This window comes from Oncorhynchus mykiss, chromosome 17, assembly GCF_013265735.2.
Source record: "Oncorhynchus mykiss isolate Arlee chromosome 17, USDA_OmykA_1.1, whole genome shotgun sequence".
In the NCBI taxonomy this organism is placed as follows: Eukaryota; Metazoa; Chordata; class Actinopteri; order Salmoniformes; family Salmonidae; genus Oncorhynchus; species Oncorhynchus mykiss.
Genome location: NC_048581.1, coordinates 51,966,718 through 51,985,929, shown reverse-complemented (window position 1 = coordinate 51,985,929; position 19,212 = coordinate 51,966,718). Strand labels below are relative to the sequence as shown.

The window sequence follows — 19,212 nt, the reverse complement described above, 5'->3', positions numbered from 1 at the left end:
ACCGCATGAAAGGTAAAATATTGGATTCTTCACACGTCACAGTAAGACATTATCCCATTATGCTTTGCTTTTGTACTTACAAGACCATCAGGCTTGATTAAGCTGTGCTGTCTTGTACTGTAGTCATGCGGTGCATGCCTGTATTTCCTTTAACCTTTATTTCAGCAAAACATGTAATAGATTTTTTTAAAAATCAGAATAACATCCTTTTTTGGTCAGTAGGTGTTAGGCAATAAGGCCCGAGGGGGTGTAGTATATGTTCAATCTACCACGGGAAAGGGCTGTTCAACATCCTGACTTATTTAGCATTATCTAGTCCAAATATGGCATGATTCCACTATTTATAACAGTTTGAATCACTTTCAATGGGGCACTTTAAATGTGAAAATGTCAGTTGGAACCGGAAACCAGAACCAAGCATGTCCCCTAAACAGGGGACTTTACATCTAAGAAATTTAACAGTTTGCCTCCTCCAGGAGGCGAACCCACAATGTTCTGATCAACAAGCATGGCCTCTAACCAATACACTATGAAACCTGTTCTTAAAATATTGACTTCGACAGACACTTTAAATGTCTGTAAGTGTTCATTCCAAAATGATTTTGTTAATTCACTCAGTTCTTTTGCTTGGTGAAAATATAATAGTCTAAAACAGTTGATTTGTTAAAAACAGACTCATTTAACCAAGTAGTTAACCAAGTTAGCAAGAATTTCCATTTATTTTGACTGCAAACTGCTAGCTGGGTGGACTGCAACCTGATCTCATAGCATTTCATACTATTCTGTACATAAATCTAAGACAACCATTTAGTATTGTACAGTATGTATGGTAGGGCTTGGTGATATGGCCAAAATCTCATATCCCGATATAGGTCATTTCATATCCAGATAAAGATACATATCACGATATAGCACATTTTCTGTAAATTTAATGAATAAATAGTTGATAAAAAATGACCACATGTAAAGGCCTATTTCTTATTAAACTTTGAATTATACTCAAAAAATAAAAGGTACTTACTCATATTTGATTATATCTCCTTTTATTTAGAACCTTTGTACAAATGTTCAATTAAGCATGTAACAAACTAAAAAAAAAAAGAAGGTAAATAGAAAACACCTAGTTGCAAAACAAAATAAATATAGGCCTAAAAATAAAACCTTTATGTTTGGGGGGGGGGGGGGGGCTGGGGGGGGGGGGCTGGCTTGTTTTGCATGTCATTTTGGCATTATTACGTGTCATATCAATTTGCATTTGATACCTTGGGTCGAGTGTTAGCACCAACTCACGAAACCCCCATTTCTCGACCCTGTAAATTGGGGCCATGTCTTTGCAGATATAAGTTGATAACGGCAGCTGTTATCTCCTTCCATCTTCGTGATTCTTTGCCATATGGTGTGCCGAGGGCAAAAGCCTCTTGCAACGTCTGAGTTGGGGGTTTGTTTTTGGGTCTCATCCATAGACTCTCTCCGTACTGTTTCACACGATTCTTGCGTAGGTGGTAAAAGAGGTTAGTGGTGTTTGAGCCTGTTGTCAGGACCGGCCTGTGGCATATTATACAGAGGACGGTTTTCTGGTCCGTGTCAGACTTTTCATACCCAAACCACGTCCATGAGACCCGAAGTAGCCCTTCTTTTAGGTACGAGCTCCATGTCTCTGTGCTCTGTGTCACATTCACTCTCCTCCATATTTGTTTGTGTTGCAAATTTCCTTCCCACAGGCACGTGTCCAATTGATGAAAAATATTGCTGTAAAGAGTGTAATTTGCGATACAACTAAATGAATAATAGAGCATAATATGAAACGATAGACGTTTTTCTATCGTCACATGATATATATCGTCATATCGCCCAACCCTAATGTATGGTATGTATTAATATGTCCCCAATCCATTTTTTCAAATTACAATTTGTCATGTTACGAATTGCAAATGGTATGACTTTGAAATGTTAAGAATTCCAATTGATTATTGCTAACATGATCTAGGTGACTAATGTTAGCTAGGCTAGGGGTTAGGGTTAAGGTTAGTGTTAGGAGTAATGTTAAAGGATTAAGGTTAGCTAAGGTACTAAGTAGTTGCAAAGTAGCTAAAAAGTAGTAAGTAGTTGACAAAGTTGATAATTAGCTAAAGGTGTCCATGATAAGATTAGAACACTCAACCTTTTGGTTGCTAGACATTTGTGTTCTACACCCATCCTTCACCTCAATCCACAAAAGTGGAGACAAAATTCACCCTAATAATTACCATGGAATTTTCATCAACAGTAATCTCAGAAAAATCAACAGCAGACTCCAACATTTCCTCATTGAAAACAATGTCCTGAGCAAATTGGCTTCTTAACAAAAATATTGTACAACAGACCACATACAAACCAGTGGAGGCTGCTGAGGGGAGGACGGCTCATAATAATGGCTATAATGGAGCGAATGGAATGGCATCAAACACATGGAAACAATGTGTTTGATGTATTTGAGACCATTCCACTTATTCCACTCCAGCCATTACCACGAGCCCATCTTCCCCAATTAAGGTGTGACCAACCTTCTGTGGTATACACCCTGCACACCCTTATTGACAAACAAACAAAACAAAAGGAAAGTCTTATCATGCATTGTTGATTCCAGAAAAGCTTTTGACTCAATTTGGCATGAGGGTATGCTATAAAAATGGATGGAAAACAGTTTTGGGGGGGAAACATGTGACATTATCAAATCAATGTACACAAACAACAAGTGTGCAGTTAAAATAAACCCAATAAACCCATTTTCTTTCCTCGGGCCGTGGGGTGAGACAGGGATGCAGGTTTTTTTGGGGGTTGGGGGAACATATGACTTTATCAAATCAATGTACACAAACAACAAGTGTGCAGTTAAAATAAACCCAGTAAACCCATTTTCTTTCCTCGGGGCCGTGGGGTGAGACAGGGATGCAGCTTGAGCCCCACCCTATTCAACACATACACTGAGTATGGAAAACATTAAGAACACCTGCTCTTTCCATGACATAGGATGACCAGGTAAATCCAGGTGACAGCTATGATCCTTTATTTATGTCACTTGTTAAATCCACTTCAATCAGTGTAGATGAAGGGGAGGAGACAAGTTAAAATATTTTTAAGCCTTGAGACAATTGAGACATGGATTGTGTATGTGTGCCATTCAAAGTGTGAAAGGGCAATACAAAAGATTTAAGTGCCTTTGAATGGAGTATGGTAGTAGGTGCTAGGTGCACCAATTTGTGTCAAAAACATTTTTCACGTTCAACAGTTTCCTTTGTGTATCAAGAATGGGTGGTGGACCAAAGGAAATCAAGCCATCTTGACAAAACTGTGGGAAACATCCCTGTTGCTTAACCTCTTGAAACTCTGGGGGCAGTATTTCATTTTTGGATAAAAAACATTCCCGTTTTAAAATTACTCCTTATATGGCTGTGAATGGGCTACGAATGAGCTCACGCTTTCTACGTATTCCCCAAGGTGTCTACAGCATTGTGATGTATTTTTACGCATTTATGTTGAAGAATAGCCGTAAGGGACTACATTGAGCAAGTGGTCACATGATGGCTCCCGCAGAAAATCTTGCGTAAAGTACAGAGGTAGCCATTATTCCAATCGCTTCTAATGAGAAACCAATTGTCCCGGTGGATATATTATAGAATAGATAGGTGAAAAACACTGTGAGGATTGATTCTAAACAACGTTTGCCATGTTTCTGTCGATATTATGGAGCTAATTTGGAAAAAGTTTGGTGATGTAGTGACCGCATTTTCCGGTCGATTTCTCAGCCAAACGTGAAGAACAAACGGAGCTATTTCGCCTACAAAAATAATATTTTTGGAAAAAAGGAACATTTGCTATCTAACTGGGAGTCTCGTGAGTGAAAACATCCGAAGTTCTTCAAAGGTAAATTCTTTAATTTGATTGCTTTTCTTATTTTCGTGAAAATGTTGCCTGCTGCTAGCAGGGCATAATGCTATGCTAGGCTATGATAAACTTACACAAATGCTTGTCTAGCTTTGGCTGTAAAGCATATTTAGAAAATCTGAGATGACAGGGTGATTAACAAAAGGCTAAGCTGTGTTCCAATATATTTCACTTGTGATTTTCATGAATAGGAATATTTTCTAGGAAGATTTATGTCCGTTGCGTTATGCTAATTAGTGTCAGATGATGATAACGGTCCCGTTCACGGGCTGGGAGTCACTACAGGTTAAGAAAAATATTTCTGTCAGAATGCAGTATGACTGCAGTATGCAGAAAATCCAGTGTCCAGAATACGTTTTTCTTACTGCAGTAATTTTGCATTTTAACTGCAGTTAGCGTGCAGTCTAACTGCAGTACAGCGCAGTTATTCTGCAATTACTGCGTCCAAAATACCACAGTCGACTGCAGTTATTGTACTTTTATTGCAGTTTCAAAAAGTCAATCTTTTTTTGTAAGTTGTGGAACACTTTCGAAGCCTTGTTGTCCATACCCTGATTAATTGAAACTGTTCTGAGGGCAAACATCAACACCACAGGTAACTTCCACAAGGCTGTGAACGATCTAAGGGATAAGGCAAGAAGGGTCTTCTACGCCATCAAAAGGAACATAAAACTCAACATACCAATTAGGATCTGGCAAAAAAATACTTCAATCAGTTAAAGAACCCATTGACCTCTATGGTTGTGTCTGGGGTCCACTCACCAACCAATAATTCACAAAATGGGACAAACACCCAATAGAATTGTCACGGATCCCTCCGGAACTTTCGTTACTCACAGATGGCCCTTATTCCCATTGATTAGTACTTGTATATGTGTGCCCTTTGTTCACCATCGTTTACTGTTAGAACGATTATTGTTACAATGTCCTTTGATTTTGTTTGGGATGTCCTCTTTTGTTTGGGTTTCTACCCTGTGTTTTGTATACGTGTTTGTTTGGTCTTCGTCCCCGTGCCTGTACACGGCACGCTGTATATTGGGTAAGGATAATTTTTTTTACCTTTCAGATCTCCCCATCCCGGATCCGGGATCGTGAATACAGACTCAAGCTCATTACCATAACGCAACGTTAACTATTCATGAAAATCGCAAATGAAATGAAATAAATATGCCATCTCTCAAGCTTAGTCTTTTGTAAACAACACTGTCATCTCAGATTTTCAAAATATGCTTCTCAACCATAGGAAAACAATCATTTGTGTAAAAGTAGCTAGCTAGCGTAGCATTTAGCGTTAGCATTAGCGTTAGCATCCAGCACGCAACATTTCAACAAAAACATAAAAGCCTTCAAATAAAATCATTTACCTTTGAAGAACTTCGGATGTTTTCAATGAGGAGACTCTCAGTTAGATAGCAAATGCTCAGTTTTTCCAAAAAGATTATTTGTGTATTAGAAATAGCTCCGTTTTGTACATCACATTTGGCTACCAAAAAAAAACTCAAAACGCGAACTTTTTCCCAAATTAACTCCATAATATCGACTGAAAACATGGCAAACGTTGTTTAGAATCAATCCTCAAGGTGTTTTTCACATATCTCTTCGATGATATATCGTTCGTGGAAGCATGGTTTCTCCTCTCAATCAAATGGAAAAATACTTGCACCTGGCTTTGCGCACCAATTTCGACGCAGGACACCAGGCGGACACTTGGAAAATGTAGTCTCTTATGGTCAATCTTCCAATGATATGCCTACAAATACGTCACAATGCTGCCGACATCTTGGGGAAACGGCAGAAGGTCTAAGCTTATTCCTGTCGCATTCACAGCCATATATGGAGACATTAGAAAACAGAGCTTCAGAAATTCTGCTCATTTCCTGTTTGACGTTTCATCTTGGTTTAGCCTGTAGAATGAGTTCTGGGGCACTTACAGACAATATCTTTGCAGATTCTGAAACTTCAGAGTGTTTTCTTTCCAAATATGCATCTTTTCGTGGCAAGATATCGCGCTTAAAACGGGAACGTTTTTTATCCAAAAATGAAATAGCGCCCCTAGAGATCCAACAGGTTAAACTATTACGCATTCCTGCGCCTGTCTCCCGACCCTTTATACCAACGTGACATGAATATACAGTGCCTTGCGAAAGTATTCGGCCCCCTTGAACTTTGCGACCTTTTGCCACATTTCAGGCTTCAAACATAAAGATTTAAAACTGTATTTTTTTTTGAAGAATCAACAACAAGTGGGACACAATCCTGAAATGGAACGACATTTATTGGATATTTCAAACTTTTTTAACAAATCAAAAACTGAAAAATTGGGCGTGCAAAATTATTCAGACCCCTTAAGTTAATACTTTGTAGCGCCACCTTTTGCTGCGATTACAGCTGTAAGTCGCTTGGGGTATGTCTCTATCAGTTTTGCACATCGAGAGACTGAAATGTTTTCCCATTCCTCCTTGCAAAACAGCTCGAGCTCAGTGAGGTTGGATGGAGAGCATTTGTGAACAGCAGTTTTCAGTTCTTTCCACAGATTCTCGATTGGATTCAGGTCTGGACTTTGACTTGGCCATTCTAACACCTGGATATGTTTATTTTTGAACCATTCCATTGTCGATTTTGCTTTATGTTTAGGATCATTGTCTTGTTGGAAGACAAATCTCCGTCCCAGTCTCAGGTCTTTTGCAGACTCCATCAGGTTTTCTTCCAGAATGGTCCTGTATTTGGCTCCATCCATCTTCCCATCAATTTTAACCATCTTCCCTGTCCCTGCTGAAGAAAAGCAAGCCCAAAACATGATGCTGCCACCACCATGTTTGACAGTGGGGATGGTGTGTTTAGTTGTGTTGCTTTTACGCCAAACATAACGTTTTGCATTGTTGCCAAAAAGTTCAATTTTGGTTTCATCTGACCAGAGCACCTTCTTCCACATGTTTGGTGTGTCTCCCAGGTGGCTTGTGGCAAACTTTGAACAACACTTTTTATGGATATCTTTAAGAAATGGCTTTCTTCTTGCCACTCTTCCATAAAGGCCAGATTTGTGCAATATACGACTGATTGTTGTCCTATGGACAGAGTCTCCCACCTCAGCTGTAGATCTCTGCAGTTTATCCAGAGTGATCATGGGCCTCTTGGCTGCATCTCTGATCAGTCTTCTCCTTGTATGAGCTGAAAGTTTAGAGGGACGGCCAGGTCTTGGTAAATTTGCAGTGGTCTGATACTCCTTCCATTTCAATATTATCGCTTGCACAGTGCTCCTTGGGATGTTTAAAGCTTGGGAAATCTTTTTGTATCCAAATCCGGCTTTAAACTTCTTCACAACAGTATCTCGGACCTGCCTGGTGTGTTCCTTGTTCTTCATGATGCTCTCTGCGCTTTTAACGGACCTCTGAGACTATCACAGTGCAGGTGCATTTATACGGAGACTTGATTAACACAGATGGATTGTATTTATCATCATTAGTCATTTAGGTCAACATTGGATCATTCAGAGATCCTCACTGAACTTCTGGAGAGAGTTTGCTGCACTGAAAGTAAAGGGGCTGAATAATTTTGCACGCACAATTTTTCAGTTTTTGATTTGTTAAAAAAGTTTGAAATATCCAATAAATGTCGTTCCACTTCATGATTGTGTCCCACTTGTTGTTGATTCTTCACAAAAAAATACAGTTTTATATCTTTATGTTTGAAGCCTGAAATGTTGCAAAAGGTCGCAAAGTTCAAGGGGTCGAATACTTTCGCAAGGCACTGTACTTTGTGTACAACGCAAAGTTGCCATGAGAAAATGGCAACCAGTGGAGCACAAACAACATTGTAAATACCACCCATATTATCTGTTTATTTATCTTCCCCTACTATTCGTACTAAAACTATTTGCACATTGCTGTACATAGCTGATAATATAACACTTGAAATGTCTATCTCTTTTCAACCTTTGAGTGCAAAATTTCCTGTTAAATTCTATGTTTTGTTTATTTAACTTGCTTTGGCAACGTAAAAACATGTTTCCCATGCCAATAAAGCCCATTTGAATTGAAGGGAAGAGAAGAAGAGACGTAGCTGTCTGAACAGATACCTCAGAAGAGTGAGAGAGAACTGAGGGAAGATATTTTGGATGAAAGAAAGCATTTACATTTACAGTACAGTTGACCCTCTATGATCCATTGAGCCCAAATCACAATATGGTCACTATAATGTACCATCAAACAAAACACTTCCACCAGTAAAATAAATCGAACATCACTTACAATCACTTGCTCCATCTTTCTCTCATTGATTCATCCCCATGTTCAGTGTTCCTTATTCTCTTTCTTAATAATCAATCCCCCCATCTTTTTCTCATACCCCTCTTAATTTTCCTCTTTCTTGGCCCACTTTCAGGAGAACAATGGAGACAATAGTACGTCCCCTGAGGGCAGCAGAGGGCCAGTTAAATTATCAAAAGACCCCAGCATCCCTCACCCCCCTCAGTCCCCACAGAGACACCCTCACACCTCCTCACCCCCGTCAGCCCACCACCACTGTCCATCTGCCGGGAGAAGAGAGGAGAGCGGGAGAAGTGGGAAGGGGGATAGAGACGGAAAGGTTGGAGGACTGTAGATGGTGACAGACTGTAAAGATCGAGAGTGTGTGAGGGAGAGAGAGAGAAAAAGGGGGAGAGGAGACGAGAGGGAGACACTATGCAGGCTGTGTGTGTATGGTGACAGACTGCAGTCTCTCTCACTCTCTCATTCCTGTTTAATTTCTCTCATTATTGCACATGAGCCTGTCGCGCTTGTCCCTGTCAGCTGGAGAGTGATGGTTACACACACACACACACACACACACACACACACACACACACACACACACATTAAGGCTGCAATAGTCTTGGAATTTGAGGTTAAGGTAATTGGCCAGGCCAGTGTACACGGTCACCGGCAGAACCGGTGGTGGTTATTACCTCTAAATTTAGGTATAGTATACAAATTAAGAAATGTCAGATTGGAGAGGAATGTCACATTTTTGTATTTACACCATTTACAGTTTTTTTACAATCACTTGATGTCATTTTTCAAAACTCTAGACACAAAACTCACAACCAATGATCAAAATGCACATTTTTCAAAACTATAACACTTTTCCCAATTGCTTGGATATAATACACATAATATTAAGATCATTTGTTCATTGAACTAAATTCACCTGTTCAAAATGACACAACTTAACATATTACCATTTCAAAACGAAATTCACACATTACATCTGAAATGACTGTCTATTCATTTCATTACAATGATCTAACTATCAATTGATACAACTGATCAAAATGATAAGTAACTGTTGCATTACACTTCATGCATAGTTTTATGGAAACTGACTAACAATATTCCATGTTTAGATCATAAAAGTTTCAGGATAACGAGATCCATTGACACCAATTATCGTGGAACATGAACCAATTGGACAACATTATCTATGGATGACCTGTCGTTTGCCTGCCCCTGTTGCTGTAATAAACATTGTTACTTCAACACAGTCTGCATTTGGGTCTTATCTGAAACGTGATACCTATTTCAGAGCACAAAACCATTCACATGAAGTCCAATGGGTTTTTCTCCCACTTTTCCCAAAACATCACAAACCCTGCTGCTGCGGTCATTCAATGGCAGTTGCATTAGCATATGTTCTTCAAAGAGAGGATGCCGTAATGAGAGAAACAATATAGCCTAAGCTACTGAAAATAGGCCTTTTACAAGAGTAAATCACGAGAGGAGCATTTGATAATTATTAAAGAGTCCAGACATGCTACTTTAGGAAACTTTCTGAATGGTCATATTAGGCATATAGAGAAGAATCAGCGAAATCACACACGCCACACCCACGTAAAAGCACCTATCAATCAAAGCCACCAGCGTATGTCAAACACAAGAGAAAATACTTCTCCAATCCTTAAAATGTATAAAATACCTAGGCCTACCTTAGGCTTTCCGAAAGTAGGCTATAAGATAATGAATTGACAAGGACGGTATGAAAGGGAGAGTGACAGCTATGCTGTAGTATGTAGATGAAATTGACACTCATTCAAATAGAAACAAAGACACACAACATGTCCATAGCCTAGTTATCAGCTTTGATTAGCCTATAAATGAAGAAGGGATTCCATATCAAATTGCACCATGCCAGGTTGGATTGGACTGGCGCACTGTCCATTTGACAGACCATTAGGGCATCATTGGCCTTAGAGCCAGAACATTGTAGACTGCTGCTGGATAATTCATGAATAGTCAGACACATCCAACTTTTTAATTTTATTTTTTTATTTTTTTTAAAGATGATCAATTTATTTATTTGCTAGCGAGCAATGGAAATGTGCATTGTAGAAAATAAAGTCCACACATCAAACAATGTTTTTACTGACGTGTGATAGCCCATTGGCTAGCGCTTCTACACCCCCACACATCCAGCTGATTAGCTGCTGGAGCATCATACGACAGTTGGAAAGAGGAGGAGATGTAGACAGTTCAACAGACGGACTAAGTTAACAAAGCAATTGCTTATAATCAATCGTAAAAACACGCCCGCTATAAGGTCAACTTTACCTACATGAAAAGAAAGTTCATTGTTTGTATATCTTTTTTTTTTAGGTGTTATTGTATGTGCATTTCAGGTCTACTGTGGAGAGGGTCACGGCAAAGACACACACAGGGTAAAATGACACAGTACTGCTGACAATCAGAGCAAACGTGACACGACAGTTGATAGTGGGTGTACTGTACACTCCACTCGAATCTAACTGCATCTATAAAGACATTGCACAGCCATTCTGTCTACAGCAATGGCCCCTATGTCACTACAGGAAAACAGACCATCGTCATTAATTACAATTACACTTTTACTGTAATTAATTAGAACTGCTTTATATACTGTAGCTAAAGCAACCACCTGGAGACCACACACACACTCCTCCCTAATGGAGGACTGTGACCCCTGACCCTATCCCATCAGCCATCATTAACACTGCAGTGCTATATGGCCCACAGACACACACCTGCCTGAACAGGAGGGGTTTAAAATAACGACGGTAGTAATTATAGACGACAACACTGGGTGTGATGCAGTGGAATAAGAACACAAAGGGAGGAATTGAATCGAATCGAGTCCCTCTCTTTTTTTCCCCTTAGCTCTATCACTCAACAACCATGACAGTGTGCCATCATGACCCTTTTAGGTTTGGTTCCTCTAACCCCTCACACATACAGTACACATAAAGCTCTCTTCACCTCTCTCTGTAACCCTAGGAGTGGGCAACGGTCATTTAAGGGGTCAAAATACCCCATCATCTCCTAACACCAAGGTGACAAAGCCAATCATATCAGGTGACACCCCCAGTCACACTCTCATTGATCCACTGATGGGTTAACGTAATCAATAAGCTACAGACAGCTAGCCAGGACAGACAACCACACACGCACACACACACACACACACACACACACACACACACACACACACACACACACACACACACACACACACACACACACATGGCTGGGGGAAACCATATGTGGTTGATGAGAAATTCAAACAGAGGGAGGGTCTCCTTTGTTGGCAGGTTAAGGGACATTCAGACTGAAAACAAAAGTCTATTGTGGTGTCTGCTCCTCACCTGTCCTCTCTACCATAGTGGGAACACTGTGATAGGCTTATAAGTCAACAGCTGCTGGACAGGGTCGGAAGGAAGGTAGTTTTAGGACTTTAGGCGTCTGATGAAGCCAGAACTACCTTGAAAACAATGGCAATTGTTACTAAGTGGAGAACCTTGCTAAATAAATACAACGCAGTGATCAATCACTCTCATTCAAATGCTTTATCCAGACCAAAGGTATTTTGTCATGTTATGATATTTTACAACATCTGATGAGATGAATGAACATCACCAAAGTGTGAGGAATGTGGTCAATGTCTTTATAGCAAAACTACTTACGTAAAAAGCAGGTCTTCATGTCATTGATTGGTTGATTTGACATGGGAATCAATACCTGAATAAACAGGTGCTTTTAGGGTAAGAGCGCCATAAAAACATTCATTTTCATCTTTTTCCTAATATTTTCTATCGTCAAATGAAAATAAAGTGAATATATTGGAGTACCAGCATCCACAATAGCCCGATTTCCTGCACTCACCAAGGGGTCATACATCTCTGTGGTGAGGAGCGTTAGCCAAGGGCCTACAGACAGACTAGTAATGATTAGAGGATTTACTATAGGCTCATTTCCTCTTTGAAGAACGCCAGATGCTACCTACAGATGTGCCCTAATAAAACTAACCAGCACACACACACACACACACACACACACACCGCAGACAGACATGCACACATACAAAATATGCAGCTCCTAACATGTCTAAACAGGATAGGAGAATAGGAGAACATAGAATAGAACGCTATCATTTAGTGGTGTGTGCTTAGTTATATGTGGTTTAAGAATAGAATAGGTATAGCCACCATAGGGTAAACACAGTGTATAAAAGAAAGACATATTAGTAACTTATCTGAAAACATTTCGTTTTCCTGCTCTGCTCTTGTCGTTATCAAAGCTGAAAAGTCCCCTGTCGGATTTGTCCTTGATGCATCTGTATGTCTTGATGTTACAGTGCTACGTGCAGGTGTGAAGCAGAAGAGTGCACACACACACACACACACACACAGGGGAAGGGGGAGATGTACCTCGTAACTGGAAGTAGATACAGTGCCACAGATGGTGAAGTCAGCAGTGTGTGTGTGACTATGTGTGTAGCTGCCTTCTACTGTGTGTGTAGCTGCACCTAACTGTGTACTTAACTGAGTGTGTATGTGTGTGTGTGTGTGGCTCTGCCATGAGTGTTATTATTAGTGCACACATCAGAGTGCACCAGAAACCATTCACGTCTTTAGACCAACAAAAACAAAACATTGCTACTGTCATTGATGGTTTGAGGGACTTTCAGAGCCAACTAGACCACGTAAAATGAGTCCTCTATAACAGTATTTTCTAGTAAGTGTAGTCCTCTTTCCCTGCTAGCTTTGATGCTATACTTCAGAACCTATCAATGGACACTTTGTTTAGGTCTCTTTGTGTCTCTGTGAAAAGAAAACATACACACGCTACTGATCAAAGGAGGGAGAAACCGACAGGCAGACAGGGAGGTGGCCACGGGGGCCAAGTGCACTACCTTCTGCCTTCTAGAATTATGACTTGCCTAAACTTTTTCCAGAGATTTGAATGTTGTATAAATACTACACTGTACTCCCCATGTGGCTAGCAAGTCATCCAGTTGTCTTTGTAGCTTACTTTGTGTTTGTCTTGTGTTTGTTGGCAGTTCATGGAGCTCCTTTCGTGCACCTCCTCACTCTATCACGAGGCACACCTGTGAACATGTCCGTCTACATGTCATTTTGTCAATGTATTATTTTGTTTAGTGAGATCTCTCTGGTTCCAACCAGTTAATTGGTCAAGTGCATCCCTATTAGTTTAGGCAATGATTTTGCCCGGAGAGAGGTTCAATGAGGTTACAACCAATTAATTGGTTATGTTCAACATTTTGTTTTGTTTATTTTTTGCAGACATTATTATTTACCTCTACCACTGCTACCACCATCACTATTTTGGACATAATCCTCCTGCCTGCCTTTAAGACCGTTCCCTTCACACACACACACACACAAACACACACACACACACACACACACACACACACACACACACACACACACACACACACACACACACACACACACACACACACACACACACACAGAGGTGAAAGCAAGGACCCAAAACATAGAGTAACCTTAAGACATAATACACATTGTATTGATCATATCAGCAACGCACATTTTACAAAGAATAACCCTTAGTCATCCTGTCTGCTCGATGTAAGGGCTCTCGCTCTCTCTTTCTCTCTCTGTGCCTCCAGACTGATGTCTCCGTGGAGGCCTGAGTGAATCCTGGAGCTGAGCCAGTGTTCCTACCACCCTACAGGCAGCTCCTCCCTGGGTCAGAGTCTACAGGAAATTCTCCTCCCTCCATCCCTCCCTCACTCTCTCCATCCATCCTGGCTCACAGCCAGATGATGCGCTTAAAAGTGACCTCGCCCAGATGCACTTCTCTCTCTCTTTCTCCGTTCCCACACCTCTCCCTTTCTGCTCAGCCCTTCCCTCAGGAAGAAGTTGCTATTTCGTGTTTAAAAATAGAAACTGGAAACAAAGACCTCTGGATGGTAAACGTGAGAGGGCATGGGGGAAGAAGGGAGGGGGAGGGAGGGATGGGAGGTAAAAGAAGGATGGAGGAGGGAGGGAGGGAAGAGAAAGACAAGTTTCTCATGATGGGATGACTCAACCTATGAAAGGATGCATTTGTTGTGCATGTGTGTGTGTGTGTGTGTGTGTGTGTGTGTGTATTCTAGCTTTAAACAAAGCACGGTGTATGGATCAGACTGTATCTTCCTGACCTACAGAATGAGACTTGAGTGCCAGGTCTGAATTAAAACCTGCAGTTCTTCTAGCTGTCTGGCTCAGTCCAATGCCAGTTGAGCCACTGAGAGGACAGCAGGCTTCTCTAATGCAGATTTAATTGACCTATCGTGGCGCACCTCCACGGGTCTACCCCAGGACTGACTGCCATCCAGTGCTCCAATCAGCTGACAACATGCCAGAGACAGGGATCACTGGGAAAGAGGCCATATGGCCCAAACACAGTGTGAGGAACTGGGATGGGATGGTCGGGTGGACAGGTGTGTGTGTGTGTGTGTGTGTGTGTGTGTGTGTGTGTGTGTGTGTCTGTGTGCATGTGTCTGTGTGTGTGTGTGCCACACAACACACATTCACACACACACACACACTCACACACACATACATATATATATACAAACAAATACATACATACTGGATATGTATAGATGCACCTGTAAGCGCTAAACTAAGCCAACACAGTTTCTGGGTTTGACTCAAGACTGGAATCAAACAAAGGGCCTGTGAGGTAATGGTGGGGAAACATCTAGGATGTGTTTACAAACTCCCCTGGGGAGCAGGGTCTATTGGAGCAAACCTGTAACGTTTGACTTGATCCAGTTCAGATGTCAGCCATTAACATCCAGAAGCCATTCAGCATTGAGACACTGGGGGTCTGTTCTGCTACCAGTCACATCAGTGGAGTAACAACAGAGTTTTACATGGAATATCAGCACCTGGTGGTGAAACATATGTACTGCAACACAGAGAGAAATCACAATCCACCACTAGAACACAAGACCTCCATTAACCACTAGACTCATGAAGACAAAGAAGTATCAGGAGAGCTTCAGGTATTCGAAAACCACAGATCCTCCTGGAGGGGAATAGTAATAGAAAATCTAAATAAAAAATTTGAACCACAAATAGGTACTAAGTAGCATAACAAATCAAAGTCCAAGCAATTGTGTGGGTTTGAAAGTTAAAAAGCTTTGAATGTGTGAGCTAAGATATTATTAAAATACACCACTAGACTCAGTCTGGTACTGTTGCCCAATTCCAAATGGACTCCTAGCCCCTTCTCGATAGGCACTTGTGTAGATCGGAAAAGATTGGATAGGTGTTAGCAATGTTAATAACACCCCCTTGCCCTCTTGACAAACAGGTGGAGGTTTTGCTTACATGTCTTTATAGCCTGAAGACATCCGACTCCAGGGTTCCGGTTTCCCTTTATGATGAAGCATTGTATTTTTTTGTGTGTGTGTGTGTGTCGTGTGTGTGTGTGTGTGTGTGTGTGTGTGTGTGTGTGTGTGTGTGTGTGTCGTATGTGTGTGTATGTGTGGTACATTCTTATTGTGATGGAGCTACTGTAGATATGCATCTCCTAGAGCAGTAGATTAGAAATGGAAACAGTTTAATGTATACTGAACAAAAAAATGTAACCAAAATACAACCATTTCAAAGATTTGACTAAATTACAGTTCATATAAGGAAATAAGTCAATTGAAATAAATTAATTAGGCTCTAATCTATGGATTTCACATGACTGGGAATACAGATATGCATCTGATGGTCACAGATACCTGAAAAAAAGCTAGAGGTGTGATTCAGAAAACCAGTCAGTATCTGGTGTAACCACCATTAATCTTGTGTGAGCGCGACACACCTCTTTCGTATAGAGTTGATTAGGCTGTTTATTGTGGCCTGTGGAATGTTGTTCCACTCCGCTGTACAAAGTTGCTGGATATTGGCAGGAACTGGAGAATGCTGTCATACAAGTCGATCCAGAGCATACCAAACATGCTCAATGAGTGACATGTCTGGTGAGTATACAAGCCATGAAAGAACTGGGCTATTTTCAGCTTTCAGGAATTGTGTATAGATCCTTGCGACATTGTTCCGTGCATTATTATGCTGAAACATGAGGTGATGGCAGTGGATGAATGGCACAACAATGGGCCTCATGATCTCATCACGGTATCTCTGTGCATTCATATTGCCATAGATAAAATGCAATTGTGTATGTTGTCCGTAGCTTATGCCTGCCTATACCATAACTCCACGGCCACCATGGGGCACTCTGTTCACAACGTTGACATCAGCAAACCGCTCGCCCATACGACACCATACATGTGGTCTGTAGTTGTGAGGCATTTTGGACGTACTGACAAATTCTCTAAAACATAGTCGGAGGCGGCTTATGGTAGAGAAATTAACATTAAATTATCTGGTAAAAGCTCTGGTGGACACTCCTGCCAAATGCACGCTACCCCAAAAACATGAGACAAAACTGCATATTTCAGAGTGGCCTTTTATTGATCAGTGTCGATCAGTAGCAAATAATATGGTAATCGATCTATGTTTCTATGCTTCTGCATCCAAACCCTGATCTGTAAGGTCATTAGTGAAAGCTGAGTATATATGGGGTCAAATAAAGTCAGTGGGGGTAGAATTTTCTCAGTTCTACAGATAAAATATTTAAATCAAATGATGTCTAATTAATTTGTTTGTTGAGTGCAATTCAGACAAGGATCCTTCGTTCCCTCTTTCCCTCCATTCCTCCATGCTGGCTACCAATTAAGACCAACTTCCTTCCTTAATAGAACAAAGGAACATTTTGTCATTCTATTATTAGATAAGGAAAGAGATTATCGTTTTTTAAGACTGTATGTCCGTCTGTCTGTCTGTCTAATAATGATGTTATCACTATTGTGATCCACAGCCATGCTCCTCTAGTATTTCTATTCAACAGGAATTTTTCACTCTCCAAATCTTCTGAGCTCAGTCGTTCAGTCCATCCGTCCGTCCTTCCGTCCGTCAGTCAGTGTGTCTATCAGTCAGTCAGTTAGTCAGTTAGTCAGTCTGTGAGGGGGGGTCTTTGTTATAGTTCCAGCTGACATCTGTCCAGTGCTGCTGCTGTGTTTAAGCTGTCCCAAAGATGGCCTGCTGGGGGGGAGAGAAGAGGGACAGATGTTCCCCTCTATAGCCCTTATGTAACGCCATCAAACACAGGCCACAGCCCAGGTACTGATACACACACATATGCACAGTTGCACACACAAATATACACACGCACACACGCAAATGCGCACACGTACACACACACACACACACACACAGGGTAAACACAGCTACAGCTAATACAGCCCTGTCTAGGTTAAATAATATGCCCCAACGTCACATGACATGATAGCTCATCATATGTATTTGGCCCTGCAGTGTAAGAGGATGTTTGCCCTGTAATCTGATCACAGGTCAGTTATGCATTCCCCCCTTAATTATGTTTAGGATTGGAGGTGGATAAACCGATCCTAGATTTGTGTTTTAATGCAATTTCTACCCAAAGCATGTTGGGCATACACTACACACTGTCCTCCCTATATGCAGGTGCACAAAAACCCACACAAGAGATAGGTTATTAGTTTGCTCCACTTAGACAGCAGGTAAATGAAACTCAGCTAAAGCAAAAGGCTATACATGTTGATTTTCCACCCAAATGTATAAGCAGTGAATAGGCCTAGTTAATTAAACGTGTGTCCTTACACAGAGGCCTTGCGGATGGATGAATCAGAACGCTCAACAAAATACTCTCCCATGAAAGCCAAGGGACCATTGGCTGGTTTGGTGACATGACCTGATTCAGATAAACAAACCGATCCCCTGAATTATCTCTCCATGACCAGTCACTCACTCTCATTTCAAGGAGCGCTAGTATCATCCTCCCTCTCTCTAGGATCATTTACAGTACCAGCCATCTCTGCCCGCAGCCCCCTGGCCTAACAAAACAACCCTGCTAACAACCATTCAATAGCTCGTTTGTCTCCTCTACAGCTCGATATTATGTCAAACATCACAACTACCTACAAATACGTAAATGTGATGGGTGTGTGGAATAAACGACTGTACTTTCCATAGATTCTGGCCCTGTTTATAATTTGCGCAGAGCAGCAAAAAATCACCCACCGCAGCATCTTTCAGCGACGCGCAGAGCATTGGGCTCGGCTCGGCCCAATTCCCGGCCAGGAACGACTGCAGATTAACGACAAGGCCAGGGCTTTACCGACAACCTCCACCGTCTTTACCGAAGACGCAGCATCCCTTCACATCATAATTTCATCTCCCCATCTCCAACTCTTCATAAACCCGCTAGCCGCTAGTCAATATTATTAGAAGCCTGTTAGATTAATATAGTGCTGCTGTTGCTTACCTGTGCCGTGACAGTAGAGATATCGCTGTTTCTTCTCCTTCTCTCCGCGATGTGTGTCAGCTCTGCAGTAGCGTATGCTGTGTATGAGAGAGTGTGTGTCTGTGCTCTCTCCTTTCGTGTAATGCGGTACAGGTCTCTCATGGATTCTCTCCTACCTCTCTCGCTCTCCCCGTTTCTTATTCAGTCTCTCTCGCTGTTCCTCCTCTCTCCCTATCCGTTAAGCCTCAATCGCATCTTCGACTGGAGCACGCTGCTATCGGGAGGAGTGCAAGGCGCGCACCCCGGGTACCACTGGACAGGTGTTAATGGGGGTTGAGGGGGGAAGGGAGGTAAACTGGTGACAATAGAAACCTTCTGGTGCGGTGTTATTTGTTGAAGGAGAGGTGGAGGTTACAGTGAATAATTAGGTCATATTTGGTTGAGACGTTGATCAATGAGATTACCACCTATATTCACCCACTCAAAAAGACAGCCAAAAGTTAGTTGAATTTCCAATGTGTTATCACTATGCTTTCAGCCATCGAAAAGCACAACTAAATTCCAATGGAAAAACAAAGCCAGATAGTTGGTTTAGTTATCACCCAAATGTAAACCATTTCAAAGCACGGCC

General features: G+C 41.4%; 1 protein-coding gene across 19 annotated transcripts in view; it reads right to left on the bottom strand.

Annotated features, from left to right (window-relative positions):
- The window catches only part of LOC110494059 (neurofascin), a 154,940-nt gene extending 136,049 nt beyond the window's left edge, over positions 1–18,891 (bottom strand). For 8 of the 19 annotated variants that reach the window (XM_036950086.1, XM_036950092.1, XM_036950094.1 and 5 more), the window contains exon 1: positions 18,603–18,890. In XM_036950086.1, the coding sequence (XP_036805981.1) occupies positions 18,603–18,743 (141 nt within the window). In that variant the 5' untranslated portion in view covers positions 18,744–18,890. Of the gene's footprint in view, positions 1–18,602 lie in introns of all 19 variants that reach the window. The other 11 variants (XM_036950095.1, XM_036950096.1, XM_036950104.1 and 8 more) reach the window with 7 other exon arrangements.
- Positions 18,892–19,212: the final 321 nt, after the last annotated feature.